This window comes from Scyliorhinus canicula, chromosome 10 (assembly GCF_902713615.1).
Source record: "Scyliorhinus canicula chromosome 10, sScyCan1.1, whole genome shotgun sequence".
Taxonomy (NCBI): domain Eukaryota; kingdom Metazoa; phylum Chordata; class Chondrichthyes; order Carcharhiniformes; family Scyliorhinidae; genus Scyliorhinus; species Scyliorhinus canicula.
In genome coordinates, this window is record NC_052155.1 from 180,449,276 (window position 1) to 180,470,531 (window position 21,256).

The 21,256-nt window shown below is 48.9% G+C and overlaps 1 protein-coding gene across 3 annotated transcripts in view; it reads right to left on the minus strand.

Moving 5' to 3' along the window:
• Nucleotides 1-10,153, minus strand: part of nfatc1 (nuclear factor of activated T cells 1) — a 280,623-nt gene extending 270,470 nt beyond the window's left edge. For 2 of the 3 annotated variants that reach the window (XM_038810248.1, XM_038810249.1), the window contains exon 1: nucleotides 9,811-10,152. In XM_038810248.1, the coding sequence (XP_038666176.1) occupies nucleotides 9,811-9,829 (19 nt within the window). In that variant the 5' untranslated portion in view covers nucleotides 9,830-10,152. Of the gene's footprint in view, nucleotides 1-9,810 lie in introns of all 3 variants that reach the window. The other variant, XM_038810247.1, reaches the window with a different exon arrangement.
• Between the last annotated feature and the right edge of the window lie 11,103 nt (nucleotides 10,154-21,256).

The following is a 21,256-nucleotide window of genomic DNA, read 5'->3' on the forward strand; positions in this document are numbered from 1 at the left end:
CACTAGCCTCAGCCTTGCTGTTGTAGCCACATTGTTGGTCATGGCTGGTCCATTTACGTTTCTGGTTAATGATGGGACAGATGGTTGTTACATGGCACTTATTTGTCACAAACTTTGCCTGCCACTTGTCAACCCAATCATGGATATTATCCAGATTCCACTATAGGCTGGTGTGAGCAGCCTTATGGTGCTGGAGTCATTGTGAATAAGGTTAAACACCAGAACTGTCAATGCACAGTTCCGTCCTGACCTTAACCTGAGAAAAAGCTATCTGTGAGGGGAGCTTCCTTGTGCAAGTCTTGAAGCAATGCTCCAGCCTTGCGATAATTGGCCTCGAACAAACATAACCATCTTGGTTTGTGCCAGCTGTGACTTCAGCCATCTTAGGGGTTTCCCTCTGAATTCCACTGACATCCATTTTGCTAGGAACCCTTGGTACGATGTTCAGTCAGATGCTGCTTTGACAGTGAGTTCAGCTGTTTTCACTGTTCTTTTGGCATTCAACTTTTATAATCTTTATTATTGTCACAATGTAGGCTTACATTAACACTGCAATGAAGTTACTGTGAAAAGCCCCTAGTCGCTAAATTCCAGCGCCTGTTTAGGTACACAGAGGGAGAATTCAGAATGTCCAATTCACCTAACAAGCACGTCTTTCGGATCTAGTCGGAGGAAACCGGAGCGCCCGGAGGAAACCCACGCAGACACGGGGAGAACGTGCAGACTCCGCACAGTCAGTGACCCAAGTGGGAATCGAACCTGGAACCCTGGAGCTGTGAAGCAACGGTGCTAACTGTGCTACCGTGCTGTCCATGACTGCAGAGGAGCAATTTGAACTAAACATGTTCTGTTCCACCCACACCACTGCTAATTTGTCCCACATGTCGATCTCGCACTAACTGAAAAGAAAAAGTGTTTCATAAATATGGTATTTCCTTTGTCACCCTTACTCCAAGACCTTCCTGCGATCTCATTTTTCCCTCCCCAGGAAAATCTTAAAGATTTATATCAAGTCTTCCTTTTCTTCTTCTGAGGAGAGCAAAGTTCTGGATTAGATATTATTTTCTTATAACTCACCTAGGGAGCTAGCGGTATTGTGACTGGACTAGTAATCCAGAGACCCAGGGTAATGCTCTGGCAACCCGGGTTCAAATCCCACCATGGCAGATGGTGGAACTTTGAGTCAATAAAAATCTGGAATCAAAAGTCAAACGATGACCATGAAACCATTGTTTTTTGTCATTAAAAACCCCATCTGGTTCACTAATGTCCTTTAGGGAAGGAAATCGGCCGGCCTTACCCGGTCTGGCCTACCTGTGACTCCAGACCTACAGCAATGTGGTCGATTCTTAGTTGTCCTCTGAACTAGCCTGGCAAACCACTCAGTTCAAGGGCAATTAGAGTTGGGCAACAAATATTGGTTAAGCCAGCGACGCCCTCATCCCATGAAAGATTTTTTAAAAAAGATCTCTCATTCAGGATTCAGCGTCAGCCTCATCATAGAATCATGGAATTTACAGTGCAGAAGGAAGCCATTCGGCCCATCGAGTCTGCACCGGCCCTTGGAAACAGCACCCCACCCAGGCCCACACCTTCACCCCATCCCCATAACCTAGTAACCCCACCCCACCTTTTTGGACACTAAGGGGCAATTTAGCATGGCCAATCCACCTAACGTGCACATCTTTGGACTATGGGGCAAAACCGGAGCACCCGGAGGAAACCCACGCAGACACAGAGAGAATGTGCAGACTCCGCACAGACATCTAACATCTTCCCGGAAATACAGAAAACAAAGCTAAATACATCATTTCAAATGCGGTCTTACCAAAACCAGTTCAACATTTTCAACAGACTGCATGATTGAGGCAAGGCCCAATTCTGCCTATTTGCAATATCCACAGACCCATACTTTCGGCAGTGGGTCACTAGGTGTGAAAATCTGCCTGATATTCCTCTGATTGTCTAAAGGTGTAAAGGTCAGTTGTAGCTTCCCATCATCCCCAAACACAAGCCATGAATTGAACCTGGGGTTGTCAGGGTTAGGTACCTAGAGTCCTACGTTTTTTGGGGGGAATGAACGAGCAATAGAGAATTTCCAGCATGGACTGCATTTAGTGTTTGCTGAGAGTACAGCACGGATAATCACGTATCTGTCCCGTTCTTGTTGCTTTTCAGTAATCTAATTGGCTACTGATAAGCACGAATATCCTGATTGTTCTCGGTTTGGTGGATAGGGCTCTGGGTCAATGCTACTAAAGGGAAAGCATTGACAGATAGGGATTCATTGTGTTCTGCTGCTGTTGTGGGTGACGTTGAGAGCAGTGGCTGGGGAGCCCAGTGCCAGAACGGACCTGAAGTGGAAGGTGTGAGGCATGAGGTTGTCAGCCGGGCATGATGTTGGTAGCGTGAAGACTTTGAGTCTGTGTATTTTCCTTGTTTCTTATCTGACCCGATCCCAAACTCTCCGATCAAAAACACTAAAGTGAGGGCAGCACGGTGGCCTAGTGGTTAGCACAGCTGCCTCACGGCGCTGAGGTCCCAGGTTCGATCCCGGCTCTGGGTCACTGTCCGTGTGGAGTTTGCACATTCTCCCCGTGTCTGCGTGGGTTTTGCCCCCACAACCCAAAAATGTGCAGGCTCGGTGGATTGGTCACACTAAATTGCCCCTTAATTGGAAAAAAATAATTGGGTACTCTAAAATTTAAAAAAGACAAAAAAAACCCAAAAAAAACCACTAAAGTGCCTTATTAAGCATTTCTCGGTACACAAAAAAGAGCAAAGTTCCCTCCTTACTCTATTAGCGCTGTCTCTCTTTCCCTCCAGTGTCACAACATAGTTGTGGCGGCTTGGTATAATTCCCATTGTTATTCTGTTTAATGTTTCTTTTATTGCAATTGATTAAAATTTCACCATAGGGTACAAGATTCAAAGAAAACTATATTCACCACTGGCAAGAGGTTGAGTGACGTTTTGGCAAAGTTTTGGTGGAGTCTCTTTTTTAAACAAAGGTGTTTAATTGGTGTATGTAACAAAGTACCAAACAATATACAACTCGTGCAGAACAATTACATTTAACTTAATTTACAGGATAGGATTCCAGAAAGCAAAGCAATCATTGAAATATTAGAGGACAGCTTTGCTCTGTTTCAGGAACTTTTTTAACCCGTTGCATACTTTTATATGATTTCTTAACGATCATTTGACATCCGTTTTGAGCATGTCTCACATAGCTGCTGCCTATTAAAAATCGAGCTCCCAACTCTTTTCCCGCTTAGTTCTCCCATCACATACTCCATTCTCCATCAAATTGCTCCACTCTCTGGTCATGTCAAGGGAAATCGCCTAGTCGTATATTTTGCACGTTTCCTGCATCTATCCATTTTAGCTTTAGTGATGTAGACAGAGAATCCTGTTAGTGCACATCTGCTTATCACTGTTGTTGGAGTGATCAGCCTTTTATCATAGGGAGTCCATGATCTGGTTTATGCCATCTGTTAACTGAGGCAGACAACCTTGATAAGATGTGGGCACAATTCAAGGGGGTTTTCCTTCGCCTACAAGTTAAAACTGATGAATACAGAACTCCACAGATTTAAAAACGGGTTCATTTTAAGAAAGAAATGGGCCATCACATTGTTTTTTAAAACATCTGAAACTCATCCAAGGTGACAGCTTATGCTTTAGCTAAATCCTTCTGTTTTACCACTGAAATACGATTTTTAGTCTCCTTTATCACTTGTTAGTAAACCAATGTAAATGTTGAACTGACCACCACATAATTACAATCCATGTAAAAGTTACGAGGGTAGCTATTTTAAAAGGGAGAACATAAACGCAGGGTAGCTACAGGATATTTTACTCATTCGTTTATGTGTCCCCGCATGAAATGAAAAATGAAAATCGCTTATTGTCACAAGTAGGCTTCAAATGAAGTTACTGTGAAAAGCCACTAGTCGCTACCCTCCGGCGCCTGTTCGGGGAGGCTGGTACGGGAATGGAACCGTGCTGCTGGCCTGCCTTGGTCTGCTTTCAGCGATTTAGCCCTGTGCTAAACCAGCCCCAGCATGCTTATTTCCAAATGCTTTCCTTTTTGACAAAAAAGGTGACCCCCTCAGAAAAATAATTTCAGTCACAGAGAATGAGAATTCTTGCATCAGATCCTTGGGGGCAGCCTCCTTATTTTCTTCAAAAGGTAATTTCAACCAAGCTTTCGGTCTGTTTTGCAATCATGTCAACTTTGTAGACAAAACAATTCTGGAGTGCAAAAATATCATTTTTGATGTGCAGCAATGATTTGTTTGGCGTTAGATTTCTCCTAAATTTTGTGGTGTCTTCCTGTGCATGAAGTATGATATTAATTTCACTTCTTGGCTCCCAATTTGTTTAAAACTTATTTTCCAAAGATCATTTTGCTAAATAAAACCGGGCAATGTAAAATTGGGATGGTCAAGAACAAAACACAACACTTCTTGCTTTAAGATGTTCTCTCCATTGTTCTGGGGAAGTGACTCACTTCATCTCCGCTTCTTCCCAACAGCCAAGCTGAAATCAGGAATTTAAGGTGCAGGAGTCAAGCCATTTGAGTTTTCTATGTTTGGTGCTAAAATGGTAGCAAGGGAGGAAGTGGGTGCCATAGATGTCAAAGCCTGGGAGACCCTTGCTCAGAAGTGACTTACTTGGAAGAACCTTCTGATTGAAGAGACATAGGGCTGGATCCTCCGATTTGTGGTCTAAGTGCTGATGCCGGCGTGGGTATTTTACGCCTGAAAATGGCACCGATCCTCTGTCTGGTGGTGGGGGTAGCAGACACGCAGCATAAAGCCATCGGCATTACCTGCAGATACAGCCAGAGAATTGCCGGATCCACGGCCGCGCATGCGCACGGCAGCGGCCGTGCTGTGCAACGTGGTGCTGGCCGAGCACACGGACCCGGCCTGCCAAAAACTGCCCCCTTTTGACCAGGCTCGCCACCCTGGACCATCCCCCACCAGTGCCCCCAGCCCCTGCCAAACCCCCCCCCCCCCCCCCCCCCCCCGGCTCCCCCACCCGCGGAATGGCTCCCACCCAACCATGGCGCCGCTGGACTCAGTCCGCAGCCACCACGCCGGGGTCACGAAAATAAAAAGGATAAGTGTTCCACGCCTACGGGAACTCGGCCCATTTTTGAGGGGGCGGAGCATTGCGAAAGTGGCGCCCGCCTCTGATTTAGGCGCAAACGGTGATTCTCTGGCCGATCGCTGAACGCAATTTCAGCGTCGCCGGCAGGAGAATCCCGCCCATAATTCTTCAAGGACAGCCGACAGCAGGCCCATAGAAGGAGCCTGAGAAGGGAATACCAGCGATCTAGAGTTCAGGGAATGAACCCACTTCCTGAAGCAACTGCCAAGAAGTGGCTTTCAGATCGGGCTCATCAGTCATGCAACGGTCCACAGAACCCATGAGCAACAGGTGGTTGTAACCAATGTAACAGTTATTTTTGAAAGGGACCTGAAAAGGAGTAATTTGCAGGGTGACAGGCAGTGGGTGTTGGATTAATTGGAAAACCCTTTGAGAGCGCGAGCTAACACAGGCAAAGTTCAGAATCTCCTTCAGTATTCTATGACTCTGTGCAGAAATTTTCCTGGGATACCACTGGACAATGAACAGTGTAATCTGTGGCGTTGCAATTCTGGATTAGCAAATGCTAGTTAACACTGCACGAAGGAGATCTCTCTGATCCTGAGGCTAAGTGTTGACGCCGTCGGAAACACCGTCATGTTCACGCCCCCAGGAGCAGCAATTCTGACCCCTACAGGGGGTCAGCACCTGCGCCTGTGCAGTGTGACCGGTGCAATTGCACGCATGTACGGTGGCTCCCTTCTCCGCGCCGGCCGTGACGCAACATGGCGTAGGGCTACAGGGGCTGGCGCGGAGCAAAAGAGGCCCCCAGTCCGAGAGGCCAGCCCGCCGATAGGTAGGGCCCCGATCGCGGACCAGGCCACAGCAGAGGCCTCCCCGGGGGTCGAACCCTCCCCGACCCCCTTACCAGGCCGCCCCCGGATGGATGCACACCTCGGTTCCGCCGGGAAAGACCACATGTGGACGGCGCCGGCAGAACTCGGATTTTTTATGCCTCCGGAGAATCGGCGGATTGGCGTCACATGATTTGCGCCCGGCCAGAGAGAATCCTGCCCTTTGTGGCACAGTGAGTAGCGTCCGCATCTTTGGCCAGAAGCTCCAGGTCAAATCCCGCTCCAGGACTTGATGGACATGGAAGGTGTGTTCATAGTGTGCCCAAGCAGGTTGGTCATCAGCCTGTAAATTCTTTCAATATGCCCATGTGGTAAAGAGTGGGAGAGTTTGCCGGTCAGCCATACTGCAGGCAGCAACAGCAAATCACTGCAGTACTTTGCCGAGGATAATCATGGATCAATCTAATGGTGCCCATGGTCGGCAACACCCTCTTCGGGATTCGTACCTGAAGGGGGAGTTAAAACTGCATTCAAACTTCTGTGTACAAAATTCATTCTTCCAAACAATTACATGGCCAGTAAGAGTGTGCCACAGACAGTACTGGCAGTGTGCTCAGCAGCTAATTGAGGATTCTTAAGACTGATGCAGATTGTGACGATGGAACCAGGAGCACCAATGAAATCCCTGGCAGCAAGACGGGGGCCTGTGTTAAACATAGGTATTGTGGTGCCTCACCAATCGCAATCTTGTGGAAGGCCAAAGTAGGTGATTTTGATGTCACAGGGAGTGAATTGTGACATGGAGTTCCCACCCAGCAGCGCCAGCATGCTCACCTCTGTGTACGTTGGTTGTGGGTTCAAGTCCCACTTCGGAGACCTGAGCACGAAATCTAGTCTGACAACTCCATTGCAGGACTGAGGGAGTGCTGCATTGGTGGTGGGGCTGTGTTTCAGAACAGACGCTAAACTAAGACCCCCGTCTGCCCACTCAGTTGGATGTAGAATAATAATCTTTATTAGTGCCACAAGTAGGCTTACACTAATACTGTGAAAATCCCCTCGTCGCCACACTCCGGCACCTGTTCGGGTGCACTAAGGGAGAATTCAGAATGTCCAATTCACCTAACAAGCGCGTCTTTCAGGACTTGTGGGAGGAATCCGGAGCACCCGGAGGAAACCCACGCAGACATGGGAAGAACGTACAGGCTCCGCACAGACAGTGACCCAAGCCGGGAATTGAACCTGGGTCCCTGGCACTGTGAAGCAATAGTGCTAACCACTGTGCTGCCATACCACTGTAACCCATGGCTCAATTTTGATGAAGAGCAGGTGAGTTGTCCACAGTGTCCTGGTCAATATTTATCACTCAATCCAGCATTATTTTTTTTTAAAATCTATTGTACATAGGATCATAGAATCCTTACAGTGCAGAAGGAGCCATTGGGCCTATCTCTGCACGACACTCTGAAGGAGCACCCCACCCAGGCCCACTCCCCGCTCTATTCCCATAATCCCACCTAACCTTTTGGACACTAAGGGCAATTTAGCATGGCCAATTCACCACCCTGCACATCTTTGTACTGTGGGGGGAAACCGGAGCACCCGGATGAAACCCACGCACACACGGGGAGAACGTGCACACTTCACACACAGTCACCTGAGGTCGGAATTGAACCCTGATCCCTGGCACTGTGAGGTAGCTGTGCTAACCATTGTGTCGCCGTTCCGCCCCCCTTGACACATTGCTATTTGTGGGAGCTTGCTGTGCACACGCTGACTGCCACCTGTCCTACATTACAGCAGTGACTACACATCAAAGTTATTTCATTGGCTGTACAGCACATTGGGACATCCTGAGGTTGTGAAAGGCGCTGCATAAATGCAAGTATTTCTTCATTAGACGCCTACGTCTTAACATGCGCCCTTGGGCAAGACACACACCCCAGGGACAGTAACGTATCAACTGTGGGGTTTATAATGAATGCAACCTGGAATTTTGGTTTCAATGAAATGCCTTTTTTTTTTGCAGACATTAAAGTGGAGTGCTGCTGTCGAGACTCCTGAGATATTCACACTTTAAGCAAAACAAGATCCGGAGACACTGTCCGTGTGGAGTTTGCACATTCTCCCCGTGTCTGCGTGGGTTTCGCCCCCACAACCCAAAAAATGTGCAGAGTAGGTGGATTGGCCACGCTAAATTGCCCCTTAATTGGAAAAAATAATTGGGTAATCTAAATTTATAAAAAAAAACATAGTGACGTGTCAAATCCATACATCTGCTGACTTTTTAAGCAAGTGGTCCTTTGTTGGAGAGCTGGGGGGGGGGGCAGATAGAAAATGTAACCAAATTGGGACAGCAACGCACAAAATGTATTCTTGTCAATGTATTTGTATATAAATAACCGTGCATTGTCACTTGTTGGCTCCGAGATTGTTGCAAGAACCCACACGTGTCAAATCGATCGCTGAGATTCAGCTGGGCTGAACTCTTTTAAGATTTGCCCTTGCAGAGGAGACCACTAGTGGTTGACAGTGAGATGTGCTTCGTTCGTGTGCACATGGTTCAGTTCCCGCCCCCTCAGCCCCTTTCTGTTTACTGAATCTCAGAATGATGACTCGTACTTCTGCAGGCATCCCTCATTCAAACGTCTCCCCCGCCCAACACACACAAATAATACAGTGAGGGAGGAGGGGGAGGCTACATTTCCTCTCCTCCCCCAGCTTGCCACTGCATGTCAGCCCATTTTCACAGTAACTTCATTGCAACGTTAATATAAGCCGGCTTGTGACAATAATAAAGATTAGATTTGCCAAGTCAAACGGGAGGGGGGGGGGGGGGGGAGGAAGGTGGGATGCGGTGGGGAGGCAATGGGACTTATCAGGTGGCTCTTTCAAAGGGGCTAGCACGAAGAAGCACGGTGGCCAGAATGGCCTCCCTCTGCGATGTTCATCATCCTATATACGCCCCCCCCCCCCCCCCCCCCCAAAAAAAACCGCTCCCGGTTTAACAGTTGATGATTAACGGTGATCCACGTTGGATTGATATTTGATGGGGGGAGGGAGGGGGGTGCATATGGAACGGTCTTACATATGGTACTGGGAACGTTTTCCTTTCCAAAAATGAAAATCTGGTCATTCTGGGTGACAGCACATTAATCACATGAGACGCGTGTAACATCTTGAATAAATGCCAAGTGGTTTGAATTAGAATGTGTACTTTGGCAGGGGTTGCCATTGCCCAGACTATTGAATTAGACCATTCAGATAGGGTCCCCCCCCCCCCTTTTTCCTCCCCCTCTGATCATTTCTGGCAAGAGAGAAATAGTCTCCCCCCCCCCCCCCCCCTGTCTGCTCAAAATACTGCTGCTGGTTGCATTAAGCCGCTGGGCAAGCGGTGCAAATGATGAATGTGAATCTCGAATATTCAAACTTCCATCATGTGGGCGCTTCATTATTCCTGAGAGTGAAGAGCGAGAGAGAGAGAGAGACAGCCGGGGTAAGCTCACTGAGGCTGCAGACAGGACATCTTTGCAAATAACCAGACTTTCACACACCGCCTGCCCCTGGAGCAGTGAGACAGACTGGGGGAAATACCCTCCACAACCCCCCCCCCCCCCAAAAACCTACTGCCAACCCTCCAACTTTGTATCAATAATTGCCAATTCTCACCCCTTATCCCCCCCCCCCCCAACCCAACCAAAACAAAACTGTTTCCTTGAACATTATTATTCACCCTGATAGACCCCTTTGTAAATCCCCCAACCCTTCACGTCACCAAACGAAGGGGGGGGACTTTAGTCAGCGTATTAAAGAAAAGTCACTTCTCAACCCACAAGTTCAATACAAAAAGAGTTACCTTCCTCTGCAGACTTCATGCTGCCTTGGACTTGGGACGATGAGGAATCCCACACACAAACCAAACTTTTTCTCTCTGTCTGTTTCCTTCTGCCTTATTTCCAGCAATTAATTCCGCGGCTGCTAGCTGCCCTGCGAGAGGTCGACAGAGTGATCAGTCAGTGGCATTCTGGAGCATTTCGACTCTCCCTCTGCCTCTCACTCCCCACACCTCCCACTCCCTCTCACCCCCTCCTTGCTTGCAATGGTGATGGTTGCCACTGTTGGAGAGAGGCAGCGGTTTGCAGCGACCGAGCCTCCCAGTGCACCGCAGCTGGAATGTGAAGCTGCTGCTTGGCTGCTGTGATGGGCAGGAGTTCCCCCCGGGCAGGAGCTGATGTGTGAGTGAGTGTGTGAGTGATGGAGAGCCGCCAGCAGCTGACAGTGTGTCAGACACAGTCTCACACACCCACTGGAACACCCCTCACTCCCTTCCCCACCCCCCTCGCCCCCCCTCCCCACACTACTCCCCCCTCTCCACACCACTCACCCCCCTCCTCACACTCCTCTCCCCTCCCCACACCCCCCCTCCGCACACCACACCCCCTCCCCACACTCCTCCCCTCACTCCCCTCCCCATACCCCTCACCCCCCTCCCCACACTCCTCCCCCTCCCCACACCACTCACCCCCCTCTCCACACACCTCCCCCTTCCGCACACCCCCCTCCGCACACCACAGCCCCTCCCCACACTCCTCCACTCCTCCCCCTGCCCTCACCCCCCTCCCCACACCCCTCACTCCCCTCCCCACACCCCTCCCCACAAACCTCCCTCCTCCACACACCCCCCTCCGCACACCACACTCCTCCACTCCTCCCCCCCACACCGTTCACTCCCCTCCCCACACCCCTCCCTCCCTCCCCACACTCCTCCCCCCTCCCCACACCCCTCACCCCCCTCCCCACACACCTCCCCACACACCTCCCCCCTCCCCACACCCCCTCCGCACACCACAGCCCCTCCCCACACTCCTCCCCCTCCCCACACCCCTCACCCCCCTCCCCACACCCCTCACCCCCCTCCCCACACCCCCCTCCGCACACTCCTCCACTCCTCCCACTCCCCTCACCCCCCTCCCCTCACCCCCCTCCCAACACCCCCCTCCCCACACTACTCCCCCCTCCCCACACCCCTCACCCCCTCCCCCCTCCGCACACCACACCCCCTCCCCACACCCCTCACTCCCCTCCCCACACCCCTCACCCCCCTCCCCACAAACCTCCCCCCTCCACACACCCCCCTCCGCACACCACACTCCTCCACTCCTCCCCCCCCACACCGTTCACTCCCCTCCCACACCCCTCACCCCCCTCCCCACACTCCTCCCCCCTCCCCTCACCCCCCTTCCCACACACCTCCCCCTCCCCACACCCCCTCCGCACACCACAGCCCCTCCCCACACCTCCCCCTCCCCTCACCCCCGTCCCCACACCCCTCCCCATACCCCTCACCCCCCTCCCCACACACCCCTCCCCACACCCCTCACCCCCCTCCGCACACTACACAAACCCCCTCCCCACACTCTTCCCCCTCCCCACACGCCTCACCCCCTCCCCACATCCCTCCCCACACCCCTCCCCCCCACACCCTCCCTCCCCACACTCCTCATTCCCTCATCACACCCCTCCCCCTCCCCATACCCCTCCCCACACACGCGCCCTCCTCCCCTCCCCACCCCTTCCCCCTCCTCCCCCACCCCCTCCCCATTCCCCACCCTCCTCCTCCCCCACTCCCCACCCCACCCTCCCCCCACTCCCTCCCCCACTCGCCCCACCCCCTCCCTCCCTCTCCCCACCCCCTTCCCCCCCCAACCCCCTCCCCCACCCTTTCCCCCACCCCACCCCCCCCCCCTCCCTTCCCTCCTCCCTCCCCTCCTCCGCCCCTTCCCGGACCCTCCTCTATACGCGCGTTCCCGGCAAAAATCAAACAACCCAAACTAGGATGAACAGGCACAACCCGGGGGGGAGGGAGTCCCCTGGGGGGGAGGGGGGGGGGTTCCCCGGGGGGGGGGGGGGTCCCCTCCTCACTCACCCGGTCGCCCGCTTGCCTCTACCACAGATGTGTCGCTGCCCTGGGGCACGGGGGAGTGGGTTGGGCACTGGGCAGGGGGCTGCCACCCGCTGGCACCGCCCGCTCACCACGCAGCCTGTCTCCTGCCGCCTCTCGGAGGTAAAATAACAACAGCCTCCCGCCTTACCTGTAACCTGCCGGAGCATCCAATCAGTAAAGGACAACTCTGTGCTCCTTCACAATTACAGTAACGCTTGAACTGCTCTCTCCTTGCTGATGATGTGCTGTCTGTGCACTGAGCCAAGGCAGGTCAAAACATATTACCGAGATGCACAATATTTACTACAGGACCATGAGTGCATCTGTAAGATTATTTTTTTTAATGTATCAAATGCTCTAGAAATCAAGGTGAGACAAAAATATTGCATATTGCAAGATTTGGGAGGGTGAATATAAACCTCCCTGACTGCAGAGTATTTTTGGACTGTTTATAAGCAAAGGGTTTCTTATATTTTTTTCACTAAACTATTGTATTGATAAAGGTTTTGAATAAACTGCAACTGTAAAATTAGATGTTCATTTAATTCGGAGGGAAAATTCACATATGTACTTTTTGATTTTAAAGCCAGTTGTTTCTGCCCCTCCCTCTGGGTAGCTATTTGGTTACTCTTACCAGGTGTTTCACAGCATCTCTGGGCGACATGTTTATTCTGCTGGCACCTTCACAACCAATTGGCGACTGTTGTTACAGGCTCCCCCACGGTGTTCCGACCAATCACTGGAACAGATTGCCTGGTCCATGTATCGCGTGGCTGTTTGTGGGATCTTGCTGTGCATAGATTGACTGCCGCGTTTCCAACAATCTCAAGTGGCTGGTTGTTACAAAAACATAATGGTACCCCGAGAGGTCGTGGAAGAAAACTGTGGAAATGCAAACTCTCCCTTCACCTCATTCCACAGTGCCCTGTTGAACCTACAGAGTGCAAGCGAAATAGCAGCAAATTCCTGGCATCTCTAACCTTCTGCGAACGGGTTTATTGAAGGGGGACACACACGTGGAGCAAGTAGGAGGGTTACTACGCGTCACACATGTCCAGCACTTCACATGTCCCCCAAGAGCTGAGAAAGAAACCATGTGATTTTTGTGACTACAATTTCAGTTGGTCTAGAAATTCAATGATGCAAGATGATACTTTGAGTGCCAGTCTTTGCCTCACTCCAAGTGGCAACAATCTTCAGTCCCACCTTCTGGACCTGCAAAGACTTACCTGCAAAGACTCGCATTCAAAGTATCACCTTGCATCATTGACTCTGTCTATAGATGTGGTTATGGAACCCACCTCTTCATTCACCTGATGAAGGAGCTGCACTCCGAAAGCTAGTGATTCGAAACACACCTGTCGGACTTTAACCTGCTGTTGTAAGGCTTCTTACTATTATCTGGAGGTGGACCCCCTTTGCTGTATTGTACTCAAAGAATTCCAGACAGGATTGGGGTTTAAGCTTTAACAATGGATTTTTGCCTTCAGGACTTGTGTTCTATGTTCTATGTTCTATAACACAGGCAGCAGATGAATAAGCAGATTGGCTACTTGTTGAATAGTTACCGGGAAATCATTTCATTCAGAGATCCAGAAGGCATTGCACCTGTGGCATTAGATTGTTGGGAAATAACGTCCCTATAATACAAGGGTTTATGCTTAAATGGCACCATGCCACCGAGAACATCACAATACAAGTGTCTCCGCAGAACAAAAGCAAAATACTGCTGATGCTGGGAACACGAACAAAAACAGAAAGCCCTGGAAATACGCAGCATGTCTGGCAGCGCCTGTGGAGAGAGAAAGAGCGTTTGGAGTGAATGAGCCTTCGTCAGTCCTGATGATGAGTTATTGGCTTGAAATGTTAACTCTATTTCTCTCTCCGCTGTGATTCATGACCCTACCTGAATCAAATATTCTAGTCATTTCACACCTCAAATTTTCCAATCGGTGAATTATTTGTGGGTTTTTTTTCCCCAAACACGCGGACGAAACCGCGAATCTTTCAAAATGACAACAACATCACAGCAGCAAAGCAACATCACTGGTTCAACTGGTTCAATTAACTTTTCTTGATGCAGAACACAGAGAATGCCTCCAGGCTCGAAGCAATTTACCAGCAGGGAATAAAATTGCCCCCCCCCCCCCCCCCCCCCCACAAATGCCACTGATAAAGAGCAACATTTGAAAGGCACAATATATTTGAAAACAGGGGTTAATACAGCATTATTAATCCATTCAGACTTCACTCACAGTGTTTTCAGTGACTCCCAATAGGTTCTGCATTGTAACATCTCAGCGTGTGCATTTTTCAATATCTAACACCATCCTGTTTTATATAAATCTATAAATATTTAGGAGCCAGTGGATTCCTTTTTTTCCACTTTTCACTGTTAGAAACGTGTTGGCAATATTACGCGCCTCGTGATAAATTTAGTATTCCCTCAGATCCCCGTCAGACAAATCCAATATTTCTTCCGGTCCTCTGGCACTAAATTGATACAGACTGGATATTTGGAGCGATTGCAAAGCAGTAGTCTCTTTGGATTCAGATGATGTCATAAACCTTCATGATTTATAAACGTCAGGTGGAACCTGAGATGAGATTACAATCTAAAATCACTCGAGGGTGTCAAAAGTAACACATGTTGTAAAGTTCATGAAGGTTGTTTGACTCAATCAGAGTTTTCGTTGTTAGCGCAAAGTGGTAAGAGAGGATGTGTGCGGGTTGATTCATGGCAGTTAGGACTGCAATTGAATCAAACTACGACCCTCTGAGGAAAATTGGGATCTAACATGGCCAGAACGTAGAGAATAAACAACAGCTGAGAGTGTGCTGGAAGAGAACTTGAGGTCTTCAGATAATGTATAAACTACAAAAGTGGAATTTAAGTGGATTGCCGCCATTACAACTCTGACAATGTGCTGAAGCATTAACAAATGCCAGCAATACAATTTATATTCAAAGTTATATATTTATCATGGACCCAATTCTGCACCATTTACCATTCTGGAGCTGTTCCAGTGGGGAATTTCCATGCATTAAAAACTGCTACTATTACACCAGAGAGCTCTGCGCTGCTGCTTGTGTTATGGCCAGGAGATTGAGTAGTAAATGCTGAATGCAGACTGCCGAATAACGGGGTCAGACGATTCTGGAGGAGAGGTTTGGTGAAGGAATGATGAACCCTAATGTACTCAAACCTAACTCCCCTGTGTTTGGTGTAACTACTTACCAATGGGCGGCACGGTGGCACAGTGGTTAGCACTGTTTCTTCACCACCAGGGTCCCAGGTTCGATTCTCAGCTTGGGTCACTGTCTGTGCGGAGTCTGCACGTTCTGCCTGTATCTGTGTGGGTTTCCTGTGGGTGCTCCAGTTCCCTCCCACAAGTCCTGAAAGACGTGCTGTTATGCGAATTGGACAATCTGAATTCGCCCTCCGTGTACCCGAACAGGAGCGGGAGTGTGGCGACCAGGGGCTTTTCACAGTAATTTTGTTTCAGTGTTAATGTAAACCTATTTGTGATAATAATAAAGATTATAGGGCAGCACAGTGGCCTAGTGGTTAGCACAGCTGGCTCAAGGGCAGCACGGTAGCATTGTGGATAGCACAATCGCTTCACAGCTCCAGGGTCCCAGGTTCGATTCCAGTTTGGGTCACTGTCTGTGCGGAGTCTGCACATCCTCCCTGTGTGTGCGTAGGTTTCCTCCGGGTGCTCCAGTTTCCTCCCACAGTCACAAAGATGTGCAGGTTAGGTGGATTGGCCATGATAAACTGCCCTTAGTGACCAAAATTGCCCTGGGCAAATTCAGATTGTCCAATTCACATAACAGCACGTCTTTCAGGACTTGTGGGAGGGAACTGGAGCACCCACAGGAAACCCACGCAGATACAGGCAGAACGTGCAGACTCCGCACAGACAGTGACCCAGTGGGGTTACTGGGTTATGGGGATAGGGTGGAGGTGTTGACCTTGGGTAGGGTGCTCTTTCCAAGAGCCGGTGCAGACTCGATGGGCCGAATGGCTTTCTTCTGCACTGTAAATTCTATGATTCTATGATTCTAAGGCGCTGAGGTCCCAGGTTCGATCCTGGCTCTGGGTCACTGTCCGTGTGGAGTTTGCACATTCTCCCTGTGTCTGCGTGGGTTTCGCCCCCACAACCCAAAAATGTGCAGAGGAGGTGGATTGGCCATGTTAAATTGCCCCTTAATTGGAAAAAATAATTGGGAAATCTAAATTTATAATTAATAAATAATGAAGATTATTATTATTGAATATTGTGATCAGGCATTTCAAAGCAAATTCTTATGTGATTAAACAGCTGATAGTGGGTGATACTTCCAAACGCTTGTGATTATGGGTCACAGACAGAAAGCGGCCCATGTCCAGAAGTCAATCTTGCAAAACCAGCAACATGTGCCTTCATTCGCAGCTTAAATGTCGAAAAATATCCACAGAGCCAAACGATCAGTAATTGGACAAATAAAAACAACTTTAAGAGACTAACCTCCTGGGGTCTATCACCGCCCTAACACGCTTGGATGGTCAAGAACAGGAAGCATATAGGGACACCTCGCCACCAAGCTCCCCTCCAAGTCATAGAACATCCCAACTTGGAAATATGTCACTGTTCCCTCCTCCATCATTGAGTCAAAATCCTGAAGTTCCCTATCTAATACCCTAGCTTCATCACATGGGCTGTACAGCAGCTCCTCACTGCCCTCTCAGGGGCAATTAGGGATGAGCAATAAGTTCTGGCTGTGACAGAGACACCCATAATCACAAAAATTAATGAAAAGGAGGTTTAAGGAGGGTCTTGAAGGAGAAGAGGGCAGTGGAGATGTTTCGAGAGAGAATACCAGAGCAAAAGGAGAGGGGAGTTTCTTTAAAAAAGGCCAGAGTTATGAGTGTGGAGAGTTTTGATGGAGTTTGAGAGTGTGTGTGTGTGTGTGTGTGGGGGGGGGGGGGGGGGGGGGGGGGGGCGCGGGGGGAGGTGGGGGCGGTTGTTGGAGGTTTTGGGGGGGGAGATGCATGCAATGGGGCTGGGTGTCTCGTGGACGTTGCAGAGATGAGGAGTGCGGAGGCTATAAAAGCAGATTAAAGGTAAACAAACTGTGTCCTCTCTGCCATTTCATGAATGATTCACATTTTAATCCTCATCAAACGTGCATTTAAATCTTAAGAAAGGGTATTGAAAAAAGAGAAAGGGCTTCCCACTTGTTCTTCCTGATCTTGGAAAGAACACAAGAATGCAAGAACTAGGAGAGAAGGCCATTCAGCCCCTCCAACGTGCTCCAGCATTCGATAAGATCAGATCACGGCCTCAATTCAACTTTGCTGTCTCCTCCCCCCACACCCCTTCCATACATTTTAATTCACTTGTCAGTCAAAAACCCATCTAACTCAGCTTTGAGTAGATTCAGTGAAAAGGGCCCTGGAATTTAAACCCACGACAGAGACATTGACCAGCAACCAAACATAGTCTTCACAATCATAGAATTTATAGTGCAGGAGGAGGCCATTCAGCCCATCGAGTCTGCACCGGCCCTTGCAAAGCGCACCCAATCTAAGCCCACACCTCCACCCTATCCCCGTACCCAGTAGCTCCTGCTAACATTTTTGGACCGAAGGGCAATTTAGTAAGGCCAACCCACCTGACCTTCAAATCTTTGGACTGTGGGAGGAAACCAGAGCACCCGGAGAAAACCCGACAGTGACCCAAGTCGGGAATCGAACCTGGGACCCTGGAACTCTGATAAACAGTGCTACCGTGACACACTCAGAGCACTCCTATTCAAAGCACAGGGCCTTGTGTCTTTTACAGAATATCCTAGTGATGCGGAGCAGTACCTCAGTTGCAGAGTAATACACACAGTGCTCCATGGCATGATGTTCCTGCTCTTATCAAGCAACACATTCTCTGAGTTATTGTGGGCAATGTCATGGAAATACAAAGGATTGGTGAATTGCCTCATAATAATAATAATCACTTATTGTCACAAGTAGGCTTCAATGAAGTTACTGTGAAAAGCCCCAGTCGCCACATTCCGGCACCTGTTTGGGGAGGCCGGTACAGGAATTAAACCCACGCTGCTGGCATTGCTCTGCATTACAAGCCAGCTGTTTAGCTCACTGTGCTAAACCAGCCCCATGGTAATGGTAGTGCACCTAATGCCGGCATTGTGACTATAATGCTATGTGACTCATCAAGTACAGAGGGGCTGGAGAAACAGTGCATGACAGCAGAGCAGTACTCACCCAATGAACTGTTAAAGCCTGAGACCACTCCCAACTAATTTTGCTTTTTGCATTTTTGCCCTGTTACTCGTTGGGCGGTTTAAATAAAATTTTGAACTTGCTCAATTGCTGCCCAGGTACTGTTTGAACGTATTTTGTGTAAGGCAATTGGCCAGAAACACCTTCAGGTGTTCGTTATTGGCGACATCCATCACTCCCGTTATTGTATGTATTACTGATACAGCGACAATATTGTTTTGTTTCTGAGCAGTAACCACTGATGTTATGTTCATTTTAGAAAATTCCAAGCAATGATGGCCGCTTTGTCTTAAATCTCCGAGGTTTCAGCCTGAATACACGTGATGGCCCACATTCCTACAGCACTTTACATACCATCCTAAAGTTAGTTCACAACCAAGGGAATACCTTTTGGAGTGTTGTGAGGTAGGGGAGCACAACCACTATTTTGCGCACAGCAATCTCCCACAAATAGCAAGGAGATAGATGATCTTTTTGTTGGTTACAGGACTAACTCTACCACTCTTCTTCACAAAGTGGAAACTTTCACATCAACCTGAGAGCATAGTAAGGGTCTTGCTTTAATGTTTCATTCAAAAGACAGCGCCTCTAAGAACACAGCACTCCCTGCTCTGAAGAATCAGTCTAGATTATGTGGTCAAGTCTCTGAAACGGAGCTTGAACCAAAAGCTTACTCATCCATAGGTGAATGTGGTACCGCTGAGTCAAGGTTGACACTTGTTATAGGCAATGTTAACAGGTTACCGTCAATATTCCAATTACAGTGCTTCTGTAAGTGGCTTGTGAGCACAATGCAATGGGAGCCATTAATTACTATGGTGCTCAACCAATGCTAAAAGACAGTCACACGAGGGTGCGCCAATGGCATATTACGCCCTAATTAAATGTCTGGAACAATGTCACCATTTCTTTTAACTGAGTGCAATAGATATTTTCAATAAAGACCAATTCCTCACTTAAAATATTACGTTCATACAGACATTAATTATTATTGTTATGATACTGTGAATATTATTTGTTCATGGAGGTTATTCATGAAGGCCCCGCCTCGTCAACCTTGCCCCTTGCCTGAGGTGTGGTGATCCGCAGGTTAAATCACCACCAGTCAGCTCTGCCCCTCAAAGAGGAAAGCAGCCTATGGTCATCTGTGACTATGGAGACTTTACCTTACCTTTGGTGTGCATACTTAAATTGGAAGTACCAGAATATATCGACATTTAAGACATATCTGGATAGGCACATGAACAGACAGGATGTAGAAGGATACAGGCGGTTGGTCTGGATGGGACTCGTGATTGGCGCAGCCTTGGAGGGCCGAAGGGCCTGTTCCTGTGCTGTATTGTTCTTTGTTTCTGTTGTACACTTGTTCACGTATTTTCAATACTTGAAATACACGCTTTGCTAGTGATCATTATCAACTAGAAACGTCATATTTATTATTCATACCCCCTTATGCCAGTATTATTTAATATAGAGATAGTCAGTAATGTAGAATTGAAGACTCCTCATTTAGAGCACTCTTCTGCCTGTGTATTATGATCTTGCAAGTCAAGACCCCTACTGTGTGTGTGTCTGTGTGTGTGTGTATCTCTGTGTGTGTGTGTGTTCATGGTTGGGTGAGGGCAGCGTTAGGCTCATGTGTGATGTCTAATTCCTCGAAGTTGGCCAACCCACCAACATTCATTTTCCAAGGTTCACACAAAGACACTTGGGAGAAGTACCAGAGGGCACCCACGGAAATGTAATCAACAAACAGGAAGGCAGTGGAGAAACTTGGCAAAAGGAATGAAAACAACTGTCGCAGGCCAGTCAATGATTATGAGAGAGCCTTGCTAAAGGTTAATATGAGGAGTATGTAGATTCGCACAGGAGAGGGAATGGAAGGAAATGGAAGGAAATTGTGTCTTGACCTCTCATTGAGAACAGGGGTTAATCATATAAAGAGAATGTGGATGTGTCAGCACATCATTGTCTAATAGAATTGAAATATCAGCCAAGCTTCTAAAAAACAAGTACCGTCTGATTATTTTATTCTAGTTCAGAGCAGTCATTGGAGAAGGCAGGCCATGAATGAAGAGGACAACTTTCCAGTACGGGAAGGTGAGTGGTAAGGTGAACGTTGGTTTAATCAAGGGCACAAAAAGTCTACCTATGGCAGCAAACTACTGACACGGTGCAGTTCCATTGGGACAACCAACATGCCGGTCCTTGTCCGGGCCGCCCTCTGCTATAAACTGAGGAGGCCTTCTGCGCGCTTTGCATGTGTCGGTGTTTCCATCAGCAGTGGATCTGGGTCGGGTGGCGTATAACGGTTGTAGACCGCCTTATCCGAGATGATCTCCGGAGGGCTATTGCCAGGGTTCGGCCCTGGATGCGACATCAGTAGGTGCGGATGTTTGGTGTCCATCTCTGAACCAGAGTCATCATTGTCCTGATGGTCAGGTTTGGGACCAAGGCAGGTTGCACGCCTTGGCTAAGGAGCGGTTCCCGGAGAGGTGGAGGTACCAATATTCCTAACCGGGTGTCCTCTAAGGTCGGCTCTCGTCTCTTCAGGTGGTCTCTTGACCTTGTAAGAGGCCGGCCCTGTTCTCTCCAACACAGTCCCTGGAAGCAAAAGAGCACCATCTTTGAAAGTCCCCAGCTGAAAATCCCACCCTTGTCGCCAGTATTACAACCCAGGAAGCCAAGTGGTTAGGTGAACATTGGTTTAATCAAGGTCACAAACAGTCTGCTTACGGCAGTGAACTATTTACACAGTTCAGTCCCTTTGGGGCAACCAACAGGCCGGTGCCTGTCAGGGACGGCCTTTATACTGGGTTCTTATGAGTCCCAGGTGGGTGGGCCTCCTGATCACTAGTGGGGAGCTCATACCCCACAAGCCCCATAGAGAGATCAATCAGAGTATCCCCGTGAGCCACATGGGGGTTATGACAGTGACAATGTCACCCCTGTCCTCAATTAGGCTAAAGAATCATTCCAACTATTCACAGGTGACTTTGTAGGAGTTAGCTCCCATGAGCTCTGATACTGCACTGGGCAGGTATTTTGTAAAAACAATGTCCTTGTGTTGAGAGTAAC